The following is a 20,265-nucleotide window of genomic DNA, read 5'->3' on the forward strand; positions in this document are numbered from 1 at the left end:
GTTGGTTCATTCCATAAACGCTGCTCAGCTGACCTCAGCTGAAACAAATAGACCACAAGTGGCAGACAGCTAAACACCCAAGTCCATCACCAAAAGTTCAACTCAATCGAAAGTCAGTAACTGCTTATAATTTCTTCACACTAAAACACATTTAATCATTACCCCACTTGTGTATAGGCTAAGTATCTATAGATTTAAAGTATTTTTAAATATACGTTTTCGTCTTTAAAAGGTGACTTGAAAAGTAATAACAAAATGTCGTATGGTAATTTGAAAGAGCTAGTACCAACTTAAAAATGATGTCCTTTCTGCAGAGTAGTGGAGAGACCTGCAGCTGGAGCCAGCAAGCCAGGGCTCAGGTTCCGGGTCTGCCACGTACTAGCTGTGTGGACTTGTGACTAGTTACTGCTTATGAATATCGGTCTCATCTCCAACCTGAAAGTAACAACAGTAAACTCACCTCACACTTAGTCTGTGACAAACTGTTCTAGAATTTATGCACGAACCAATTAAAACCTCAGCATGACCCTACGAACCAGGCATTATTATTATTATTTTTATTATCATCCCCATTTTATAGCTGAGGAAACAGGCCTGGAGAGGTTAGTAACGTGCCCAAGGCAGCCTGGCTGGTCAAGTGACGGAGCTGGCTATTCCCAGAGCTCGCTCGGAACCACCGTGCAACCTGCACACAATACTGCCACCACCGGACTGCGGCGAGGGTAAAATTAAACCATGGTAGATAGAAATAGGATAGAAATAAGAGAAATAAGAGAAAAACTACGTCAATAGCTCTCGAACTTCAATGTGCACTGATTCACTTTGACGTTTGTTTAAAATTGGATACCCTTGGCTCCATTCCTTCTCAGTTCATTACATGTGGGCCAGAAGCCGAGAATATGCTTTTACAAGAAGCTCTACAAGAGATTTTGATGCAAGTAGCCTGCACATGTTATGAGAAATAATAGCCTATGTTTAAAGCTGTCTAAGTGTTATAGGCTGAATTGTGTTCCTCTAAAATTCCTATGCTGAAACCCCAACCCGCAGGACTTCAGAAAGTGACTGTATTTGGAGATAAGGTCTTTAAAGAGGTGATCAAGTTAAAGTGGGGTGGTTAGGGTGGGCCCTAGTCCATTATGCTGCTGTCCTTATAAGAGGAGGACATTAGGACACAGACACACACACACACAGAGGGGCGAACACGTGAGGACGCAGCGCGAAGGCGGTGTCTGCCAGCCAGTCAGAGGGGCCTCAAGAGGATCCCGCTCACACCTGGTCTGGGACTGCAGCCTCCAGAACTGTGAGAAAAGGAATTCTGTTGTTTAAGCCCCCGGTCTGTGGTATCTTGTTATAGAAGCACGAGGAAACTAATACAATAAGCAACATTTTGAAGTGGAAATAATAGTTGATATGATGACTTGGTAACTAAAGCTCTTAAAATGTTCTTTATTAAGGACAAAGGAATTACCCATATTAAAAGAGTTAAAATATTTTTCTAAATTTTTGTTCTAGGTTGAACAATAAGTAACTAAAACTTACTGACAAGAGGGTACATGCCACTAAGATATTCTTCCTGTAGGTAAAGTTCTCTACCACCAGCCTACTTTCCTGGGCTCCGTAACTTACCCTAAGCCAAAGAGAACACACCATGTTTTCAGTATCTGCACATTCTCTCACTAAAATATTCCTTTAATTCATTCATATCTATCTATCCATGATCTATCCATGATCTACCTACCTATCTAATCTATTCATCCACAGATCCACCCATTCATCCGTCCATTCATCTATCCATCTGTCCAGCCATTTAATCAATATTTATCGACCATGTATCATGTGCTAGATGCCATTTTAGTTACTGAGAAACTACTTCTTATTGGTGGGAAGATAAAAGCCTCCCAAAAGTTTTAAATGAAAACTCTAAAGTTTCCTTTACACAAACTCAAATGTCCTTCAGATGCATCCGGTAAGGAAATAAATGAGTGGCCCAGGGGGACTCCAGAGAATTGGTATCTAAAAGGAGAGAAGCCACAACTCAGTTCTAGAGAGTTCTAGGCAGACTCAGTTTTATCAAATCTTCTAATATTTTAAGAGAATTCACACATCTGATATTTATGTGAATTTTCCATTTTTGATGTTGGTGAAATAATCTGAATTTTTCATAAACACTGTGTGAGCCAAACAAAACATAGATCCATTACTAGACACTTAGACACCAGGTGTGCAGCCTCTGCTCTAGACTCTGAGGACACAGTCGTATAAGATTCTCGAATTCTTCAATGTCTGCTATCCCCACTGTCTGATTTCTGATGAGTTCATGACTAAATAACTCTGCTTTCAATTTGCTACATCGCTGTTGCATCGACCCTTATAAACCTGAGTACTGCTGCGTCTTCTCTCTGACCATGAAGGCTTGGGATGCACGAGGCAGGGCAAGGTCTTCCTCCACCAAAGACGTGCTGAAGCTCTGTCCCCACCTCGTCGTGGCCTCTCGCCTCTGCACGGGACTTCCAGGGCAGGGCCACTCTCTGTTCGTCCTCTCTATGAGCTCACCAGTCATTACTCGATGGTAATTCCCTGCAGTATCCATGCTCGAGAGACGTTTGCTGAACCGAATTTGAACCACACATGTTTTTCAATTCTGATTTTAAATCTGGAGTGAACATTGTTGCTGAAATAGTTCCCATTTAGTTAAAATTCTTTATCTTTAAGGTTATGTCTACATGACACCAAAAAAACCATTTTAGACAATTTATCAGAAAAAACAATCAGACAAATCACACCTGGAATGATACAGAGATAATCTAAATAACTCCAGCCCAATCACATCTTGCTTTCACACTATTTCATTCCAGACCAACAAGACAGGCAAAATGGAATAAGGAAATACACACATCTTGAATGACTTTTTTGTTTGAAGTTACTTCTCAGACTTAATGTTATTCTGCTAGTTAGTCCTTAATAACAGTAAACTATGATTTCTGAAGCTCATCTCTGAGCTTAGCAATTAATATAGAGGAAGAGTAATACTTTCTCTTTACTAAATGAAAAATTTGCCTATGTCCTTAAAATATGGAAAGCTCTAATGACCAAAAATAAATAACGAACAAAAAAAATCCCCCAAAACATAAAATATCCTAATTTTTAAAATGTTTATTTAAATAAAATTATTTGAAAAATGTAGAGAATCCTAAGAAAGGTTATATCATCATAACCCTTCAAGTGTGAAAAAATTATCATACAAACATCATCTGCAAATGTCATTCTTCACATTTATCATGGAGCTAATAAAATTTGTGGTGAAAAGTACTGTAAAAAATACCTCCTTAAGAAAAATGATGAGAACCTGAATGCTAATGCATTGTGTTAGCTGATGAAGTCTTTTTTAACTCAACATAGTCAATAAAATGCAAATGTTTCTTACATTTCACAAATGCCTTTGGACTTGAAACACCTACATGCATAAACTCAAAGCACATTCTAACTAGTAACATCCACAGCGAGTCCTATTCCATCAACATTTTCTCCAAAGAGTAAAACCTCTGGGTTAATGACCTGCCGGCTTCCGAATGGCTTCCCCTTTTCTCCACAGCTTCTGAAGGCTCACCTATGTCTACAAATTGTTCTGCCCCATTCAACTCAGACACCTGACCAAATGGAATGAACTCATCTGGAAGTTCTACGCCACAAACTTCACAGCATCAGCAGCCTGAGTGTTCGCAAAGCTATCCTCACGTACCAAGAAGCCAGCAACTTTATGAATAAAAACCCAGCCACTTAAACTTCTGTAAATTGTTCTAAGTATGTGGCTGGTTTCAGTCTCTCTTTGATTCTATATAGAAAACATAACCAAATTCATAACAAGGAGTGTCTCTTTTCAATTTAAGTTCCTGCAAATCTCAGAAATTATCTAAAAGTTTCATCTAAAGTAAGTCAAGTGATGTAACTGGGCATTCTTAGTTTTTTCTTTGAAAAAATAAGAGAATTACTGTTCGATTGACGTATTCCCTGAACCCAGCACCTGTCCTGACCGTACTGTAACACCCTGGGAGGCGAAAGCGCTCACGCTTCCTGGGAGAACTGAGGCTAAAGGAGTCATCTGTGTTCAGGCTGAAATGGAAAGAACAGTCAGGACAACACATTTCTACATTTAACTTCCAGAATTTCTTGGTTAAATTTGGCTTTCTGGATGAAAGTAAGGTTTCTCTATTGCAACAAATAAAGATAATTTTAAAAGGAAGACTGCAGAAGTTACAAAACCTCAAAGTCGTCTGAGAATTCAGAGCACGTCTGAGGGTGGCTGTGGGGGTTAAGGAGCCTGTGCAGAAGTGGTTGGCACTTGGCAAGAACTTGTAGCGGAACAACCAGGTCTAACACTCGTGTTACAGGTAAGAAAACTGAGGCAGGAAAGACAAACTCTCACCAGAGATGCATGGGAGGTTTACCAAAAGTCCAAGAGACATCATTGCCTTGAGGTGCAGCGTCACCAAAGGATGTTCTCCAAGGTTACGCTGTTTTACGAAATGATTTTGCACCCTCGTTTCAAGGGACTTTTCTAATTTTCCCCCATGAATGGCTCTATTCTATTCCTGAAGGTTTTATGCCCTGGTTCCAAAAATAAAACTGAATTAGGGAAAGGCATACCCTTAATCACTCCACTTCCAGTATTTATTCTAAAAACATTTACTCAAAATTGTTCCAGGAGTTGACAACTTAATGCGATGGAGGCTGAGACCACATGACTTCCACAATTCCCTCCACAGCCGGGTCTCTCCTGGCTGCTCTCCTTCCAGCCTAGCCCCCTGCCTTCCCCACTAAGGAAAGTCTCTCTAAGGCAGCCCAGCTGCTCCGGGCCAGGTCCGAGGAGACTAGAATTCCTTGTCAGTATTTATCTTCACAGGTATTTTTGCCTTTTTAAAACACGCCTGGAACTCAAATGAAACACCAGCTTGGAAAGGCAGGGGTCAGCCCCGGGGGGAGGTCCACCTGCACCTGTCACCCTTTACCTGTTTGTAAGTCCAGAGTCCTCTCTTCCCCATCCAGAGACACAATCTTGAAGTGATAGATGGTTCCTGCTTGTAAATCCTTGGGGTTACATCCATAGGTGGTGGTGTCTAGCCGCACGGGGTGGCAAAACGTGACGTTCGATGTGTCACTGTTATAGATGAGGCTAAAGTTACACGGTGACCCCAAAGTTCTCCACTGGAGAGACGCCGACCGGCTGGAGACCCTGGACTCCGTCGGGGTGAAGTTGCATCTCTCTGGCTCCCCCAGTCCGGTCTGCAAAGGAACCAGAGACAACAGCTGAAGCGCGCAGTGTAGACGGCCCAGGGGCAGGTCCCGGCCAGCTCCCCACGCCGCCTCCCTGGCCCTCGCCGCCAGCCTCAGCCCATCCCTTCGCCCTTGGCCCGCAGGGAGCTGGACGGCGACTTCTCCCCAGCGGGTCTCGCTCTGGAGCAGCTGGAGACAGCGGTGGCTTCTAGCCCGTGGCAGAAGGACGAGCTGTCGGTCTGGCCGGGGGCTCCCAGCAAGATCTCTCTTCCCGGTGGAGAGGAATGACGGCTGCCCCCTGCCTCTCCGAAACAGCCTGGAGGCCCGAGGGCGGAGGGGGCCTCACCTGCAGCAGGCTGAGCGCGGCGCACACGGCCAGCCCGGCCCCGGGGCCCAGCATCGCGCTCCCGGGCGCGGCACTTGTTGCGCGCTCAGCGCTCCGCGCGGGGCGGGCGACGCGCAGGGGCCGCCGCGGCCGATGCCGCCGCCGCCGGTGCTGATGCTGCCGCCGCCCCGGGCGGGCTGGGGACGCGGGAGGCGGCGGGGCGGGCCGCGCGCCCTCCCCACGCGGCCATTCCGAGCGCGGCCCGCCCGGCCCGGCCGCCGACTTCCGCAATCAAAAGGCAATTTCCTCGTCTCGGGGCCGAGGAACAATGCGCCGGGCGGGGGGGCCCGAGGAGCCGCCCCCGAGCCGCCGGGGTCCCAGGCCGCCCCGCGCCCGCGCCCCCTCCCCGACTCTCGCTGCGGCCCCGCGGCCCGGCGCGCCCCCTCCCAGCCTCGCTCGCACCCCTCCCCCAGCGCCCCCTCCCCCAGCTTCCTTCCTACCCCGCATCTGCTTTCTCCGGGTCTCTTCCCGGCATTAAACTTGACCCCGGCCGACTTCCCGGCCGCGCGCTCCTTCCTGGAGCCTCTTCGCGGAGCGCTTTGCCCTTCTCACCTCGAAGCGCTCGCGCGTCCCAGCGCGCATCCCCGACACCGGCAAGACAAAAGACCCCAGAAGCATCTGTCACTGTCAACTTGACCATGACTGTTTCCTCCCGTTCACTTTCCCCTTGCTCTTGTGTAGACGTCTGTGTCCTCCCTAAATCTTAGGACCAGGAACGAATGCCGTAGCCACCAGCTGTTCAGCCCGCAGGCGAAGCTCGTCCATCTCCCACCCTCCAGTAGGTAAAGCCCCTCCCTCCATACTTCAAGCGACAGAAACTCTCGTTTGTGGAAAATACTATTGACGGCTCAGCTCCCCCATGAATTACATGAAATTGCAATTCACTCAGTTTTCAGCACTGACTTTACACTTTTTAGTGGCTGCTTCAGTACCTGAATGATCGTGTATCTGAAAACGGATTTTAAGAGAGTCCCCAATAACCGAAGAGCAAAAATGTGCCGCCGTACACAGGCGCTGACAGCAAAGGATCAACAACCTTCACCATGTCTGACTGGTCTACTTTGCCTGCCATCCTTGACAACTGCCAGGAGAGATGAGAGTCCACATTTCAATTTTCCGGACAGAATACTCTGGAGCTAAACCAGTTAAAGCATGACATAGTCCCTTCTTTTTCAAATAGACAGATCATACATAAAGCTATATTATTGGCTACTATATTGGCCATGTTTCCTTCAAGGAAAAAAGTGAAAGTTGTTTCAATTCTTTTAGAAAATATGTTTTTTAAAAAATCTCAATGAAAAAATGGAGTTTCCACTCCTTCAAAGATTCTATAGGCTTTTAATCTGCTGCCAGACCAGAGATCTCAAATCTCCTTTTCAAGTTAGTAAACACTCAAAGAAGGTGGAACCTAAAACATGCGTGTATTTCTGGGAAAACGGAATCCTTCCTCCTTCTCTGCCCAGGTCACTTGTCTCACAAAAGAGGCTTTGCCCTGCGTATTTTGGCCCCAAGTTCAATGGCTTTTCACAGCCTGGCACGCTCCCAGGGACCTGAATGCCGTCAGGTGCCTGGAGCCTGTGGGGGCTGTCAGCCTGCACAGGGGTCTTTTGTCAGCTTGAGTCCTTTTCAACACTACTTTTTCTTTTCTTGCTACCTTCAGAAAACAATGTGGTTTCCTTGTCTGCAAAACCGGAGCAACGCCTGCACTGACTGCTTCTCAGGGCTGCCATGAGGCGTGAGTAAGATCACATGTGCTAAGGCACCGCTGAAGCTTTAATGCGAGGTACGGTGTCACTTTGCCTGGTGATAGGGTGCCCACAAAGCCTGCTTTTTGCTCTCGTTCAAAGGCACATAGGTCGCACTTTCTTAACTTCTGCTGCCTGTCCTTCTCCTCGTCTTTTCCATTAAGGTTTATAAAATTTTCTCATAAATTGCCCCTTAGATTTGGAATCTTCTCACCCAAATATACTAAATACTCTTCAGTGCTTGGCAAAAACCTTCAATAAATCCTCTCTCCTCCAAGTTTCCTAAACATCTTTTTTTCCCCTCAACACTTCGTGCCACCAAACTACTCTGCCCTGTAAGTTAATTTTAAAATTACATTTCATTTCCAATATACTGTCTGGGCACTAACAAAATATCCTCTAACCACACAGTTCAGACGCTTCCAGATTCTGTCATCCACAATGGTCTGCCAAGACTGCCCTTGGGAACAGGAATTAGGAAAAGAAGGAGTGACTTTTGTAAATACAATGATGTTATTTGTGATCTGTCAGGGAGAGACGCATACAGTTAGAATCATGGGCTGTCTTCCATCTATTTCCACATCCATGCACGTGAAGCATTCTGGGATACATGAAGGACAGGACCAGGGGCCACAGATGCTTTGTTTCCAAGTCTGTAATTGCCAGCTCTTTTTTGGAGAAGCTTGAGGCTCACAACAGACCCCCCCCCCCCCCAATAACTGTGGGTCCTAAGTAACCCGTCAGAATTAACTTTCACGAAACAATGAGGGGAAGTTTAAACTCAGGCTTTTACTGATTACATTTTCCACTTAAAGGCACTTGTATTGCTGTGAGAAATTAGAATTTTAAGGGATTTGAGGCAGTGGGACTCGGAAGAGCTGCCAGATACCATCTTTTCTTATCAACTTATCAATGAGAAGTTTATTTGAAACTAGTGTCCAAAGCATAAATAAATGGATTCATTTTTTCTTTGTTCTCAGCTTTGTTTGGAATTCCTCCACTCGTTTGAACCCATTATCCTGCATAATGACACTGCGTCTGCTTTAGAAGTTACCGCATTCCAGGAATTTGGGACCAGCCTCTCTGTGACTTGTCAGGGGACAATGTCTTCTCTGTGCCATGAGGAAACCTTTCCCAGACCGCACGGGAAGGGTGGGGCTGCTTCTGATTAGACATGAGTGAATAAACAGCTGCCTTTTAAAAAAATTGTCCTGGCAATTAATTAATAATTGTTCTAATTTACATATTCACTAATTATGAATTCATGGACGAAGACTCGGTTCTTGTCACATGATGAACATACATGTTGAGTGATACAGCCGGTCAAGGGGGTCCAGGGGCCACACTGTGAAAACTGCTCCCTTAGATCAGGCTTTGAGCTGGGCGTGGGGACAGCTGCTGCACGGGGGGAGGGCAGTGGACTGATAAGGTTGATTGGTTAATCCCGCACTCATCACCCGTGACCTAAAATGTCCTCATGACCTGGCCTCTGCCCACCCCTCACCTCCCTCCTGCTTGCCTCCTATGCTCCAGTGGCCTGGGTGATGATCACTTACTCATTCATTCTACAAATACTCACTGACCACATACTGTGCACCAGGCTCTGGTTTAGGTTTTGGAGACACCTCCTCAGAACTGATGTTTTCCTGCCCCAGGACCTTTGTGCCTGCCATTTCATCCTCTTGGACCACTCCTCCCCAGGGGCTCTGCTTGGCTATCCTCCTCTCAACTTTTAGGTCTTAGCTTAAACACGCCCATATGGGGCCAGGTCCTTTCTGACCTCACAAGGAAAGAGTGTCCTTTTATTATTTTTTGTCTCAGCAACCCATTTGTTTAATTCTGAGCATTGACGAGATTTGGTAAAAATCTAATTATTGATACACTGTATTGTCTGCCTTCCCTGGGCATGTGGGGGTTCTCTGAGGGCAGAGTCTTTGTCTGTCTTGTTCAGACCCTGGCATGAAAGGAGAGTTTCAACAAATATTTGTTGAGTGGATGGATGAATGAATGTATGATGCATCTTTGTAGCTGCTCAGTAAATACTGTTATGAGAAAAAATACTCTAAACAAGTCCTTCTAAACAAGCTCCTGCTGGATGCCTCAGCTACCATCCGGGAGGGTGGGAGGGAAACAGGAAGAGGGAAGGGGGCACGAGTAAAAGGACTGATTTTTAAGAGAAAGAGAAATCAGTGGGAAAAGATGAGGATGAAGGGAAGATGGAGGGGGGACCAGGAGAAAGGGGAGGGTGGGAGGGGGGTCGTCGAGAACAGTGGTTCCCACGGGCAATGTCGCATCATCGGAGGACTTGCTGGGAGCATCAGTCCAGGGGCCCTTCCTCAACCTGGGGCCCAGTAATGCGTGTGTGCAAGTGTGTGTGAGCATGTGTGTGCACACGTGTGAGCAAGCCTTCCTGCTCCAGCTGGTGAGAAAAAGCTATTCAAACTCCAAAAAAGTCTTAGATTGTCAGACTCCCACCCTAAACCCTGAACCAGGGGTCATTTTATATTAAAGAGAGTTCATGAGTTTAAACTTCACTGAGCTCTCCGGTTACAAGAAGCTGTGTAAATGATTTAGAAGGTCTTAATTTTAGAATGTGTCAAATAAGTAGATTGGTGACATAATGTATAAAATACAATAATATATTTAAAGTATATAATATGCATGTTATACATTATATTATTATAATATATAATATGCATGTTTTGATATTTTTAACTTCCCAATAAAGTACGGATGCTCAAGGAGAAAGGATCAACAGGCTTCCAACTTATTAAGTGTTAGATGACAGGCCGATTCTTTTCCTCCGAGGAAGCACTTCTGTTATGCGACTCTTGTGTGTGTTTCTCCAGATATTTTTAAAAAGAAGAAAGCCTAGCCATCAGGGAATGTGTCTATTAAAAACAATTTCAAGATGGCAAATCCTTTTCTGAGTTTTCATTTGAACTGGCTCAATAGCAAATTACGGCAAAAGTGAACACAATTTTAACCTGTAGCAGGTGTCGCGCATTTAGAAAGAAGCCCATTAAAATTCGAGGTGAGATAATTTTGATAAGCAGTTTTTTCAAAAAGGACCACGACCATCCTGTTTTGTGTTTAGAGATACCATTTTGGGATACTTATATTTCAAGGAATCTTTCTGGCACCCTAGCTTGTAACCTTCCTAGGTCATAGGTCTCCAGGAAAATGGAAATGAGGGAGGCATTTGAGGGGCGGTTGCAAGGATTGCACGAAGGTGTGTGTGCTACATACAGCGCAGCCCTGGGCTGAAGGGCTCAGCAAGGTGAGACCCTGTGATCACGAGTTGATAATTGTATAAGAACGACAATAACTGTGGATGCTGAGCACCCGGTGGTGCTAGAGAATGACGAAGTCTGTGGATGAGAACGTCCTTCTGGGACCATCCAAACGACAATAAGTTATCGTTGCTTCAATCTCGTGCCCAACAGAACCTCTTTGGTAGATGAACAGGAAGACACAGAATGACTGTTGGTGGCGCTGACTTTCTGGACCCTGGGAGGGAAGGTGGGGGCCCCGGATTTGCCTCCAACAGCAGGCTCTCCATCTCTCAGACGCATCTTCAGGGTTTCCTGCCACTTTTTTCTACACCGATTTCTCACCCTCCTCCCCTCCCCCAGTTTTCTTCTTTTAATCTGGGGGAAATGGGCTTTGCGTAGCTTTTGTCGTAGCTGTGTGACCACACACAGACAGACAACTTAAAACCGGAGGAGGCTGTGGGCTGGTCACTTTTTCAACCGCCAGTGCTGCTGCTGCCTCTCGTCCCGCCCCACCCTCGGAAACGAGTGCTCACATATGAGCCCAGTCAAGGCGTCACCGCCTCCTGAGGGGCTGTCTGTGGGCTGGCTGGTGTACATGTGGTTCCAGGAGCCGGGTCATGATTTTCACGAATATCCAAACCCTAAGGTGGTAGGTAAACAAAACATAGCTCACATCGGCTTAAAGGAAGAGGAAAATAAAAACAAAAAGAAATGATGCCCCGTTTCCTCTCCCTCAGGAAGCGATGATGGGAGGGTGCAGACTCTGTCTTCTTTCCTCTGTGCATCAGCTGCTGGAACATTGTTTCCCATGAATTCTCTGGAGGTGGCGGGGGGCTCACTATTTGGCCAGGACACATGCCTTTTCTGGCTTTTATAGCGTGATCTTAACATTGTTTTAAAAAACTGGGGTAAGTAGGTAACGTTGAGAAAAAAAACTTTATATGTAAAAAACTCCAGATTTTTACTTTTCTTTGAAAAATCAAAAGTTGGAGGCCTGCTGGGCCCCCACGCTGCCTCTTCGGTGCAGCTCCCCCTCCCACACTGCCCTGCGGGGGAGCAGACTCAGGGCGTCTCTGAGGGACCAAATGGAAGATCAAAGGATCTTATCACGTTTTTCAAGAATGTGACGATAAAGCCATTGCTAGATCAGAACCCTCTTGAAGGGAGGAGTGACGTCTCTTCATCATGTGCCCACGTCCCAGGCTGCTCAGCCTCCACGTCCACCTCACACTGACAGTAAACGTTGGCGCCCCAGCTACACAGGGGCCTGGAAGCACAGAACGTGCGAGTCTGACACACAGCTGCGCTCTCGAGTGGCTCCAGTGCAGACCTGGAACCCTGGCATCACAGAAGCCACGGGCACCCGCACATCAGCCTCACGACAAACCAGCGCCGAGCAGCTCCTGCTCCAGTGGACAAACTGACTCCAGGGAAGATGGAATCCTTCTCGAATCGTGGGGAGGTCACCTGATTCAGGCCACCAGGGGCAAAACTCTCACACAGCACACTCCATGGCTCCTCGCCGCCACTCTGCTGTCCTGGGCTGGAGCTCAGCCTCCAGAAAGAGCAGCAAACACAGACGTCCACAGACACACAGACGTCCACAGACACACAGACGAAGGCAGGTGCCAGTAAAGCCACACACGCGGGGTGTGCTCCTCGGCCCAGATCTGTGGGAGATCCGTCAGGAGAGCCTGGGTGAAGAAACAGGTGTCTCTTGTGCTCCCCCAAATAGAGGGGTCCCCAGTCCAGCGGAGGATCTTCTGGGTTTAGCAACGGTGTGTTCTTGCCAGCTCCCCAAAGTGTGGGAAGAGTGGGAAGCACTTTCACTTCAAAGACACTCCTGCAATTCCAGCGTCTGCCCTGCGGTCGATTTCGCCAAGCTTCACGACGACTGGCCCTTGAGGCTGTCAGTCCGCGGGCGGGTAGCATGCGGGTGCCCCCACTGTGCAGCCGGGGTTACCCACCCAGATCTGAAGAGCTCAGCGCCTTTTCCAGGGTTCTCGATCCCATCTCCATACTTAGCAGCTGGCTCATCCCCCAGCGCTGTCGCTTGTCTTTATTGCTCTTTTTTGCAAATTCACCACCGTTTCTCTCCCGGTGTCTGTGCTCTTCTCCCCGGCCCTCTCTCCTCCTGGTCCTCGAGGAACCAGGTCTGAGCCGCTGGGCTCCCTGACTCAGTGGTGTCCACTGGACCCTCTAAAAGCCCTTAAGCAAACCACTCTTTCTATTTTTAAACTTTCTTGTTTTGAAATAATTTCGAACTTAGAGATAAGTTGCAGTAATCATACAGAGTACTTTCACATACCTTACCCAGACACACGTGGGTTTTTTTTGACATTCTGCCAAATTTGCTATATCATTCTCTCTTTCCCTCTGAATGTGATATTTTTACCTGAACCATTTCAGAGTAGGCTCCACGTATCCTGAACTGTGTGTAATCTCAGTAAAGTAATCAAATTCAGGAAAATAAAAATTGACATAATGCTTTAACCCACAATCCACACTTCAACTTTGTCAATTGTCTCAATAATGTCCTTTTTAGCCCTTTTTTGTTTTTGTTTTTTTCCTCTATTAAGGATCCCACCCAGGATCCTGCATTACATTTAGTTGTCAAGTCTCTCAATTGTTCTCAATCTGGAACAATTCCTCCGCCTTTTAAAATTATCTTCTGACCTCGGCTTTGGGGAGATACGGCTCAGTTCCGTCTGCAGCATCTTCCATTTGCGTCTGGGGGTCACTTGCTGGTCCGTGTCTCCAGCAGGACCTGTCCTCTTCTCTCCTGCTCAGTCTTCTCTCTAACAGGTGATTATTCTCCAATGCATCACAACCCTACCTGCACATTAGCATCAGTGGGTGGGCTTCCACTCTGGTGCTGAGGTCCCCCCTCAGTAAATCCTGACTGTGGGTCTGAGGCGGAGTTGCAGAATCAGTACTTTTGAAAAGCTCCCAGGTAATTCAGATGTACTAAGGCCAGGGCGGGGAGCCACAGCCTTCCTGTCTCCGTGAGCACGTCCCGGCTCCTCCTCTGATCCCTTCTGCCCTCGCTCCACCCTTCTCTCTCCCACTGCATCAGCCTCGCCTGGGGGAGACCTCGGCCGCCCGGGGAAGCCAGCGTGCCAGAGAAATGCTGGCATGGAAAGAGCATTTCAAGGCGCACGTTCTGTTTCATGGTTGCATTTTATGTGCACACGATAGATTGTGACAAAATATGAACACAGCCTTTTTGTGCACAAAATGGAGAGTAACGTGAATCACCTATAACTAAGAGAAAATGAAAGAAAAGAAAAACCCTTGAGATTCTAAAGCCGGAGGAGGTCGAGCGAATCATAAGCCACGTTATGCTATCGGCACGTGCTAAATCAGCTGGATTTAGCGGAAAACTGCAGCCGTTTGTCAGAATTAGGCTCAAATGATGGTAATTCTGAATGAGGGTCTTTGGGGACCCACCCCTCTCACATCTACTGCTCCCCAGTGCAGCCTTTCTGCCCCACCAGCAGCCTCAGAAGCTGTCCGTTTCATCCCATTGGCACTCGATAGTCTGGGGTCCTTGTCCACGAGGAATGAGTCGGGGATGGTTCATTTCCTGGGTTCCTCCATCCGTGCTCTTCTCCCCCCAGGGGTTTGCCTCAGTGGAGGGGATACTGTCCTATCTTGAGTTCTGGCCACAGAACAGTGGTGGCCGTGGGAGACCCCTGTGTGACCTAAGCAACATGATATGGGAGTTTACCCCAGACTAGGGGTGGGGGTGCATTTGCCGTCTCACTTATGTGGAGACTCCCTGGGCTGTGACCTCTTTGAAAGCCAAACAGAAGGAAGCACAGAACCATCAAACCCAGACCAGCACCACGAGGGCCATTCCTGAGCCCAGGAAACGCAGTTGCTCCCGGAGGCCGGCAGGCGGTGGGGAGGGGAGGAGGGCGTGTGTCCCAAACAAGACTGAGGGCTTTCAGCAGAATCAGAGCCAGCCAGGAGCGTTTCTAGTGCAGGCTCAGCATCTCGTCCCTTTCAAAGCATCTTCACACAGAGCGTTAGCTCAGCTGGCTCTCCCCAGCTGCACGAGGGAGGCAGAGTGGGAGAGATGCAGAAGCAAGGAGGGGTGGGCAGTAACGGCCACACTGGCGAACGCTTCCCCGCGCAGCCAGAGTACCAAGCACTTCGTTTAATCAGCCTCTAACCCTCAGAACGGTCTCATGAGGCAGATAGAGTACCGAGATTACACTTGTCTCAAAGAGGCGCAAGGACGACCGCTTGAGCAGCTAGCAGCTGACCCACCAGCATTCAGACCAGCTTCCTCCGACCCCACCGTGTCAAACCATCGCCGCCGCCATCACAGGCTGGGCCGGGTCCAGATCGAGCTTCCGAGCCCACCGCTCAAAGAACGGGCGCAGGCTCGTCAGGTCTTGAGGTTGAAACGGACTCCAAGGGCCACCCCCCCTTGGGGCTGCTTCTCTGCACTCAACTCCCCCTCCTGCCCCCACCGCTGCCTCCCTCGCCTGCAGGGAACCGCTGGTACGTGCAGGGCGCAGTTCTGACACCTGCCTCTGGTCTGCATACATCCTGACTCGTTCTACAGACAAACTCTTGTCCCAGCACCTTTGTCCTTGTGCAGACACACGGCCACGCGAGAGGCTATGTGAAATTGTAACGGCAGCAGTGATGTTAATTAATTAAATATTAGCAACATTCATTAAACACTGTTTTCCAGGTGCTACTCCCGGCAAGAGAGACATATGAATTCACTGAATTCATGTCCAGGGTGAGAGAGAGAGTTGGGAAGCGAAGGACTGGCCCAAGTTCACAACCTTCCCAAGTCAGATCCCTCACACTAGCAGGTAAGGACGTGAGCAAAGAGGGAGAAGGAGAAAGGAGGGAAAATTCTGCCACAGAAAGAACCAGCCTGGGACAACTTTGAGGTAGCGCTAACAAGCGGTCGCTAGGCTCCAATCATGTCCTCCCTGGCTTCGACCTTCATTAACAGGACCTCTGTGTGAGAGAACGAGGTGACCACGTGTGCGTGTGTGCAGTGTGTGTGCGTGTGTGCCCTTCTTGTTCTGCCACTCTGATCATTTGACCTCAGGCAAGTCCTTAACCTCTTTAAGCATAAACTAGGCATCTGCAAAGGAATAATACAACGATAAATACTGTGATAGATTGTTTAATGACTGCTGATTCCTCCCACCCAACGGTATGCCCTTCTGCACTGTGGCTTCGCAGCTCTTCCCGTCAGGAGGTGGAGTCTGTGTCTCCGTCTCTCAAAGCTGGCCTGGCTTGTGACTGCGTCGGCCCACGGAATGTGGCCGAAATGACATTCTGCAATTCCAGAGCCCAGGCCCACAGAGACCTGTAGCTCCCGCCTCTGCCTCCCGCAAAGCTTCCCTGAGCCACCGTGTCAAGAGGCTGGTGCAGCCCACCGGGGCGGAGCCATTGGAGGGGAACTGAGACTCCGAGCCTGGAGCCAGTGCCGACTGCTGGCCACGCACCTGAGGCTGCTGTGAATCTTCCCGCTCGGCTGACCCCCAGGCTGAATGCAGCTCCAAGAGTTGCCGGCTGGAGCCTGGAGCAGGGGGCGGTTACTCAAGGATGGCGACACCAGGCTCTGCACCTCCCGCAGCCCCCACTCCTGAGCCCTCCCAGCCCCCGAGCCTGTGGACCCACCGCTCACTTTAGAAATCCATCGCTTCTTGGTGGAGACTCCAGCCGGGGGACCACCCACTGCCCAGAAAATCACGAGAAGTGGCAGACTGTCATTGTTTGCCACTCAGTGACGGGAGATGGTCAGAAGCACCACTCCTGGAGTGCGTGAAGCGCTCAGCACAGCTCCTGCACACAGCCCTGGCTTCGTTTTCAGCCCTAGATGCTCCTCTTTGCGGACGCTGTGTAGCATCTGTCGTTCACCCCTATGTCCCAGTGAAAAACAGCAACAGCAGCTATTACTCCTCAAACGCTTCCTAAGGACCAGGAATGCCTGTGTCCTCTCCCCCAGGCCTTGAAGCCCTCCGGGCGCAGTGCCCACTCTGGGTGAGGAGATGGACGCATTGAGAGCTTACGTGACTCACCCAGACACTGCCCAGCAAGAGGCGTTCGACGCAAAGCCCGAGTTCTCAACCACTCTGTTCTGACATGAGTCAGGTCCTCAGGAGATATCTGCCGAGTGCCTGAAATTCTCCCAAGTCACTAAATTGAACAGTAATCATTGCCTCCTTCGCTTCGCTCTCTTACACTTGTGTGTGTGTGCTGAGGTGGGAGTTGAACGGTGATTGAGAGGCGAAAATGGGGGGAATTCGAAGAGAGAAAAAGCAACTGGATAATTGGACCCTGAATAAAACTATATATATTAGAAAACTGGAACCTGTTAAATAGTAGATACACACAGACTTCAAAACACTTACGCAACAGAAAAGCATGGCTACTCAACGTGACCGTCTCACCTTGGCGGTGGATGGACGTTGGCGGTGGATGGACGTTGGCGGTGGACGGGCCATCTGGGTCATCTGCTACCCACTGGTCCACAGTTCCACCCACTCAGTCAACAGTCCCCCACACGTCCTCCCATTCTCTCTGCCCTCTCACTGCCCCCACCCCTGCGCCTGCCCCTTCCTTTCTATAAAACTGTAGTAAGTAGTAAGCATTATGTCCAGGTGCTGGGGACACAAAGCTGAATAAATACAGTTCCACAAGCCCGCATGCAGATGTCTCCCGTCCTCACCCAATAACAGCCCACCCCAGGTGACAGACAACATACTAAGTCAGTCCCAGATCCTCCCAGACCAGGTGCCGCCTGATAATGACGACCCACACACAGACTTTCCTTCTGCACGACCCCACGCAATTACCTGGAGCGACTTCATTCCTCTCTTAGACTCTTCTAGGCGTCAAGACAGAGGCCCTTGTGAAGCAGTTTCAGGGGACGGGCATTTGTACCCCCCACGTGACTCACCTTTCTCCCCAGAGTAATTACAGCATTATAACTGGCTGTTACAAAGTAAACGCTCCTGTAAACCAAATAACGTCTAGCAGGGGCGTGTGACCAGGGCAGGGAGGCACCGAAAACTGCAGTTTTAGAACCTGCCTTTGGAAGAGTGTGGCTCGGGCACGCTCCACTTCCCACGCTTATTATCTACGTATACAATTAAACATGAAACGTATATATACATCAGGTGCTCCACCAAGAAGCGATGGATTTCTAAAGTGAGCGGTGGGTCCACAGGCTCGGGGGCTGGGAGGGCTCAGGAGTGGGGGCTGCGGGAGGTGCAGAGCCTGGTGCCCATCCTTGAGTAACCGCCCCCTGCTCCCGGCTCCCGTGTCCCTTCCTCACCCTCCAAGCCCGACACACCTGGAGCCACATGAAGTCGGGAGAGGCGGGTGCAAAGCTGGGTGGGGAGTGAGAGGATGCGGACCCGCTCCTTTCCTGGTTTCAAGCCCAAACTCAGAGGGGAGATGGGAGAGGAGAAACTAACATTTAAATTGAATCTCGAGTTTGGGTTATTTCCTGAAACGGGTGTCTTTGTTGATGGGTTGAGAGTCAGCGTCGAGATTTAAGCGACAGAAGGAGCGTCCGGGGAAGTCAGGCCGCCTTCCTAACGTCCCTCCAAGAAGGAAGAACAACGCGCAAGGAAGATTCACAGGAAAGGAATAGTGGAGATAGAAGTAACATCCCACGGGCCGCTCGGAGCCTGGCTGGATTCGTTTTGTGATGGATGACGACGTCGGTGCTCACCAGCCAGGGAACACGCGCGGCAGAAACTGCACAGCGCGGAGGAGCCCCGGGCGCTGAAACGGGCGCCCAGTCGGGTGCGTAGGGTGGGGCTTTTCCTTTCTTTAAATTATTCGGGTTGCTTGTTAGGAAACAGCTCAACACGGCCAAAATGAAAGCTTAGCTTTTTAAATTTGCTTTCATTACACTGTTATTCCCTAAAACGGTGGCCTAAAACCCTGAGTGGAAAGCAAAAGTAAAGAGATGAACTCCTGAAGCGGGAACACTGCGCGGGGATTCCGGGGCCGCCGCCCCTCCGCCCGCGAGTGGTCCGTCCTCTGAGGGGGGCGACCTGGGGCTGGCGTGTGGCTGGGCTCGTGTTTAACCAGATTCACGACTTCGTGACTCTTTTTCTACCCTTAGGAGCACGATGATTGTGACCCACGCGGGAGGACCTGCAGGGCACTGATTTCGATTTCTGGTTCTGGGTCAGGTTGTGTGTGGGGCCAGGAACCCCGATTTGGGATCAGAAACGTGGCCGGCCTACAGGAGCGCAGCGACGACACGGCGGCCTAATCATCTTCACCTTGCAAAGATGCGGAAACTTTAATTTCCGCCTCACAGACCTTCTCATTGCACAGCATGCGTTCCTGTACAGCCAGCAGCCAGGACACAGGGCCCCAGTGGCTCCTCGGCGGCGGCATTTCCAGCAAAGCGGGTCTTTGCGAAAGACGGGCCTCTGGAGCCCCTCACAGGCCTGCCCAGCCCTGTCTTACCTCTTCCGTGGTGCTGGGGACGGGCCGCCGGGCGCGGGGAGCCCAGGACGCCTCTGTGACGCCGGTGCCCTGCGGAGGCGGGGGCTGCCCCTGGCTGCTGTTCTGGCCGTAGGTTCCCGCGGTGCTCCTGCTGAAGGCCTCGGTGGTGTTCCCACCCGGGTGCCCCCGGCCGCGCGGAACCGCGTTGAACGTGGTGGGGGTCTGGAGCGGAGCGGTGTTCCTAGTGGTCCGCGCTGGAACTTCTGCTCCCGGGCCAGCTGAGGGAAAGAAACGACAGTTGCCAAAGTTACCCTCATGTTTTATGGATTCTTCACATAAAAGCAATTTTACTTATTAAAAGATGGCTTTTAATAACAGGCATGTGGATAAGCTTCAGTTATAGACAAAAATCAACAATACCTGGGGTGGAAATTGCTGATTTGCCCTGTCCAATTCACCCATCCTTTATCCATCGGCCGGTTTTATAGGGCGAAGGGAGGGTTGTGGAAACCGTGCTATCAGAGAAAACCTAGCTCTGGGTAGAGGGTGGAATTAAATTTACTCTGTGAACATCTGGGGAGTCGCTGAATTGGCCTCAGGGGGTCCGTGAATGTCTAACAACTTCGTGCAAAATGCTCAGCATATGTGCATGTGCTTTTCCTCTGTGGGTAGCTTCCCTCCGCTTCTCAAACAGGTCATTAAGCAAGACTCCAGGGTGAGAATCACTGTTAGTGACTGACTTAATCTTCACCGTGAAGACTGACAATTCGTTGGAAGGAAACGACATTTCTTTGACCGCAGAGCAAACTGTTTCTAATCTTAATTGCGTGAGTCCAAATCATGTATGGTTGTATTTTCTAAGCTCCTTATCTTCTGGAAGAACACTGATTTAAAGTTGATTTAAAACTTATGAGCTGGTAGGATTAATTATAGCTTTGCTTTGCAAGGCTGAATTGGCCATACTTAAAAAAAAAAAAATTGATTTGTGGATTAGTTACACCCAGCCATAATTTTAAATTGTGCTCTCCATGTCTTGGGGATCTTGCTAATGTGCAAATTCTGATTCAGTAGATTGTCAGAGTCAGGTCAGCACTGCTAACCAGCTCTCAGGTGATGCTGAGGCTGATGGTCTCTGGAC

At 49.1% G+C, this 20,265-nt stretch overlaps 1 protein-coding gene and 1 long non-coding RNA gene across 9 annotated transcripts in view; one reads left to right on the plus strand and one right to left on the minus strand.

Moving 5' to 3' along the window:
* PTPRB (protein tyrosine phosphatase receptor type B) overlaps positions 1 to 20,265 on the minus strand; it is a 107,449-nt gene that overhangs the window by 75,778 nt on the left and 11,406 nt on the right. For 4 of the 8 annotated variants that reach the window (XR_011440213.1, XR_291084.4, XM_005613869.4 and 1 more), the window contains exons 3-4: positions 19,149 to 19,405; positions 5,007 to 5,280 (exon numbers count right to left, since the gene is read on the minus strand). Coding sequence is in view for 3 of the 8 variants with exons in the window: in XM_005613869.4 (XP_005613926.3) it covers positions 5,007 to 5,280; positions 19,149 to 19,405 (531 nt within the window). In the remaining 5 variants the exon portion in view is untranslated. Of the gene's footprint in view, positions 1 to 5,006; positions 5,281 to 5,617; positions 5,860 to 6,096; positions 6,230 to 19,148; positions 19,406 to 20,265 lie in introns of those variants that run through there. The other 4 variants (XR_011440215.1, XR_011440214.1, XM_070271930.1 and 1 more) reach the window with 3 other exon arrangements.
* Positions 18,200 to 19,504, plus strand: LOC138924873 (uncharacterized). Its single transcript, XR_011440222.1, has 2 exons — positions 18,200 to 18,470; positions 18,796 to 19,504. It is a non-coding gene; the product is annotated as an uncharacterized lncRNA (long non-coding RNA).

This window comes from Equus caballus, chromosome 6 (genome assembly GCF_041296265.1).
Source record: "Equus caballus isolate H_3958 breed thoroughbred chromosome 6, TB-T2T, whole genome shotgun sequence".
NCBI lineage: Eukaryota > Metazoa > Chordata > Mammalia > Perissodactyla > Equidae > Equus > Equus caballus.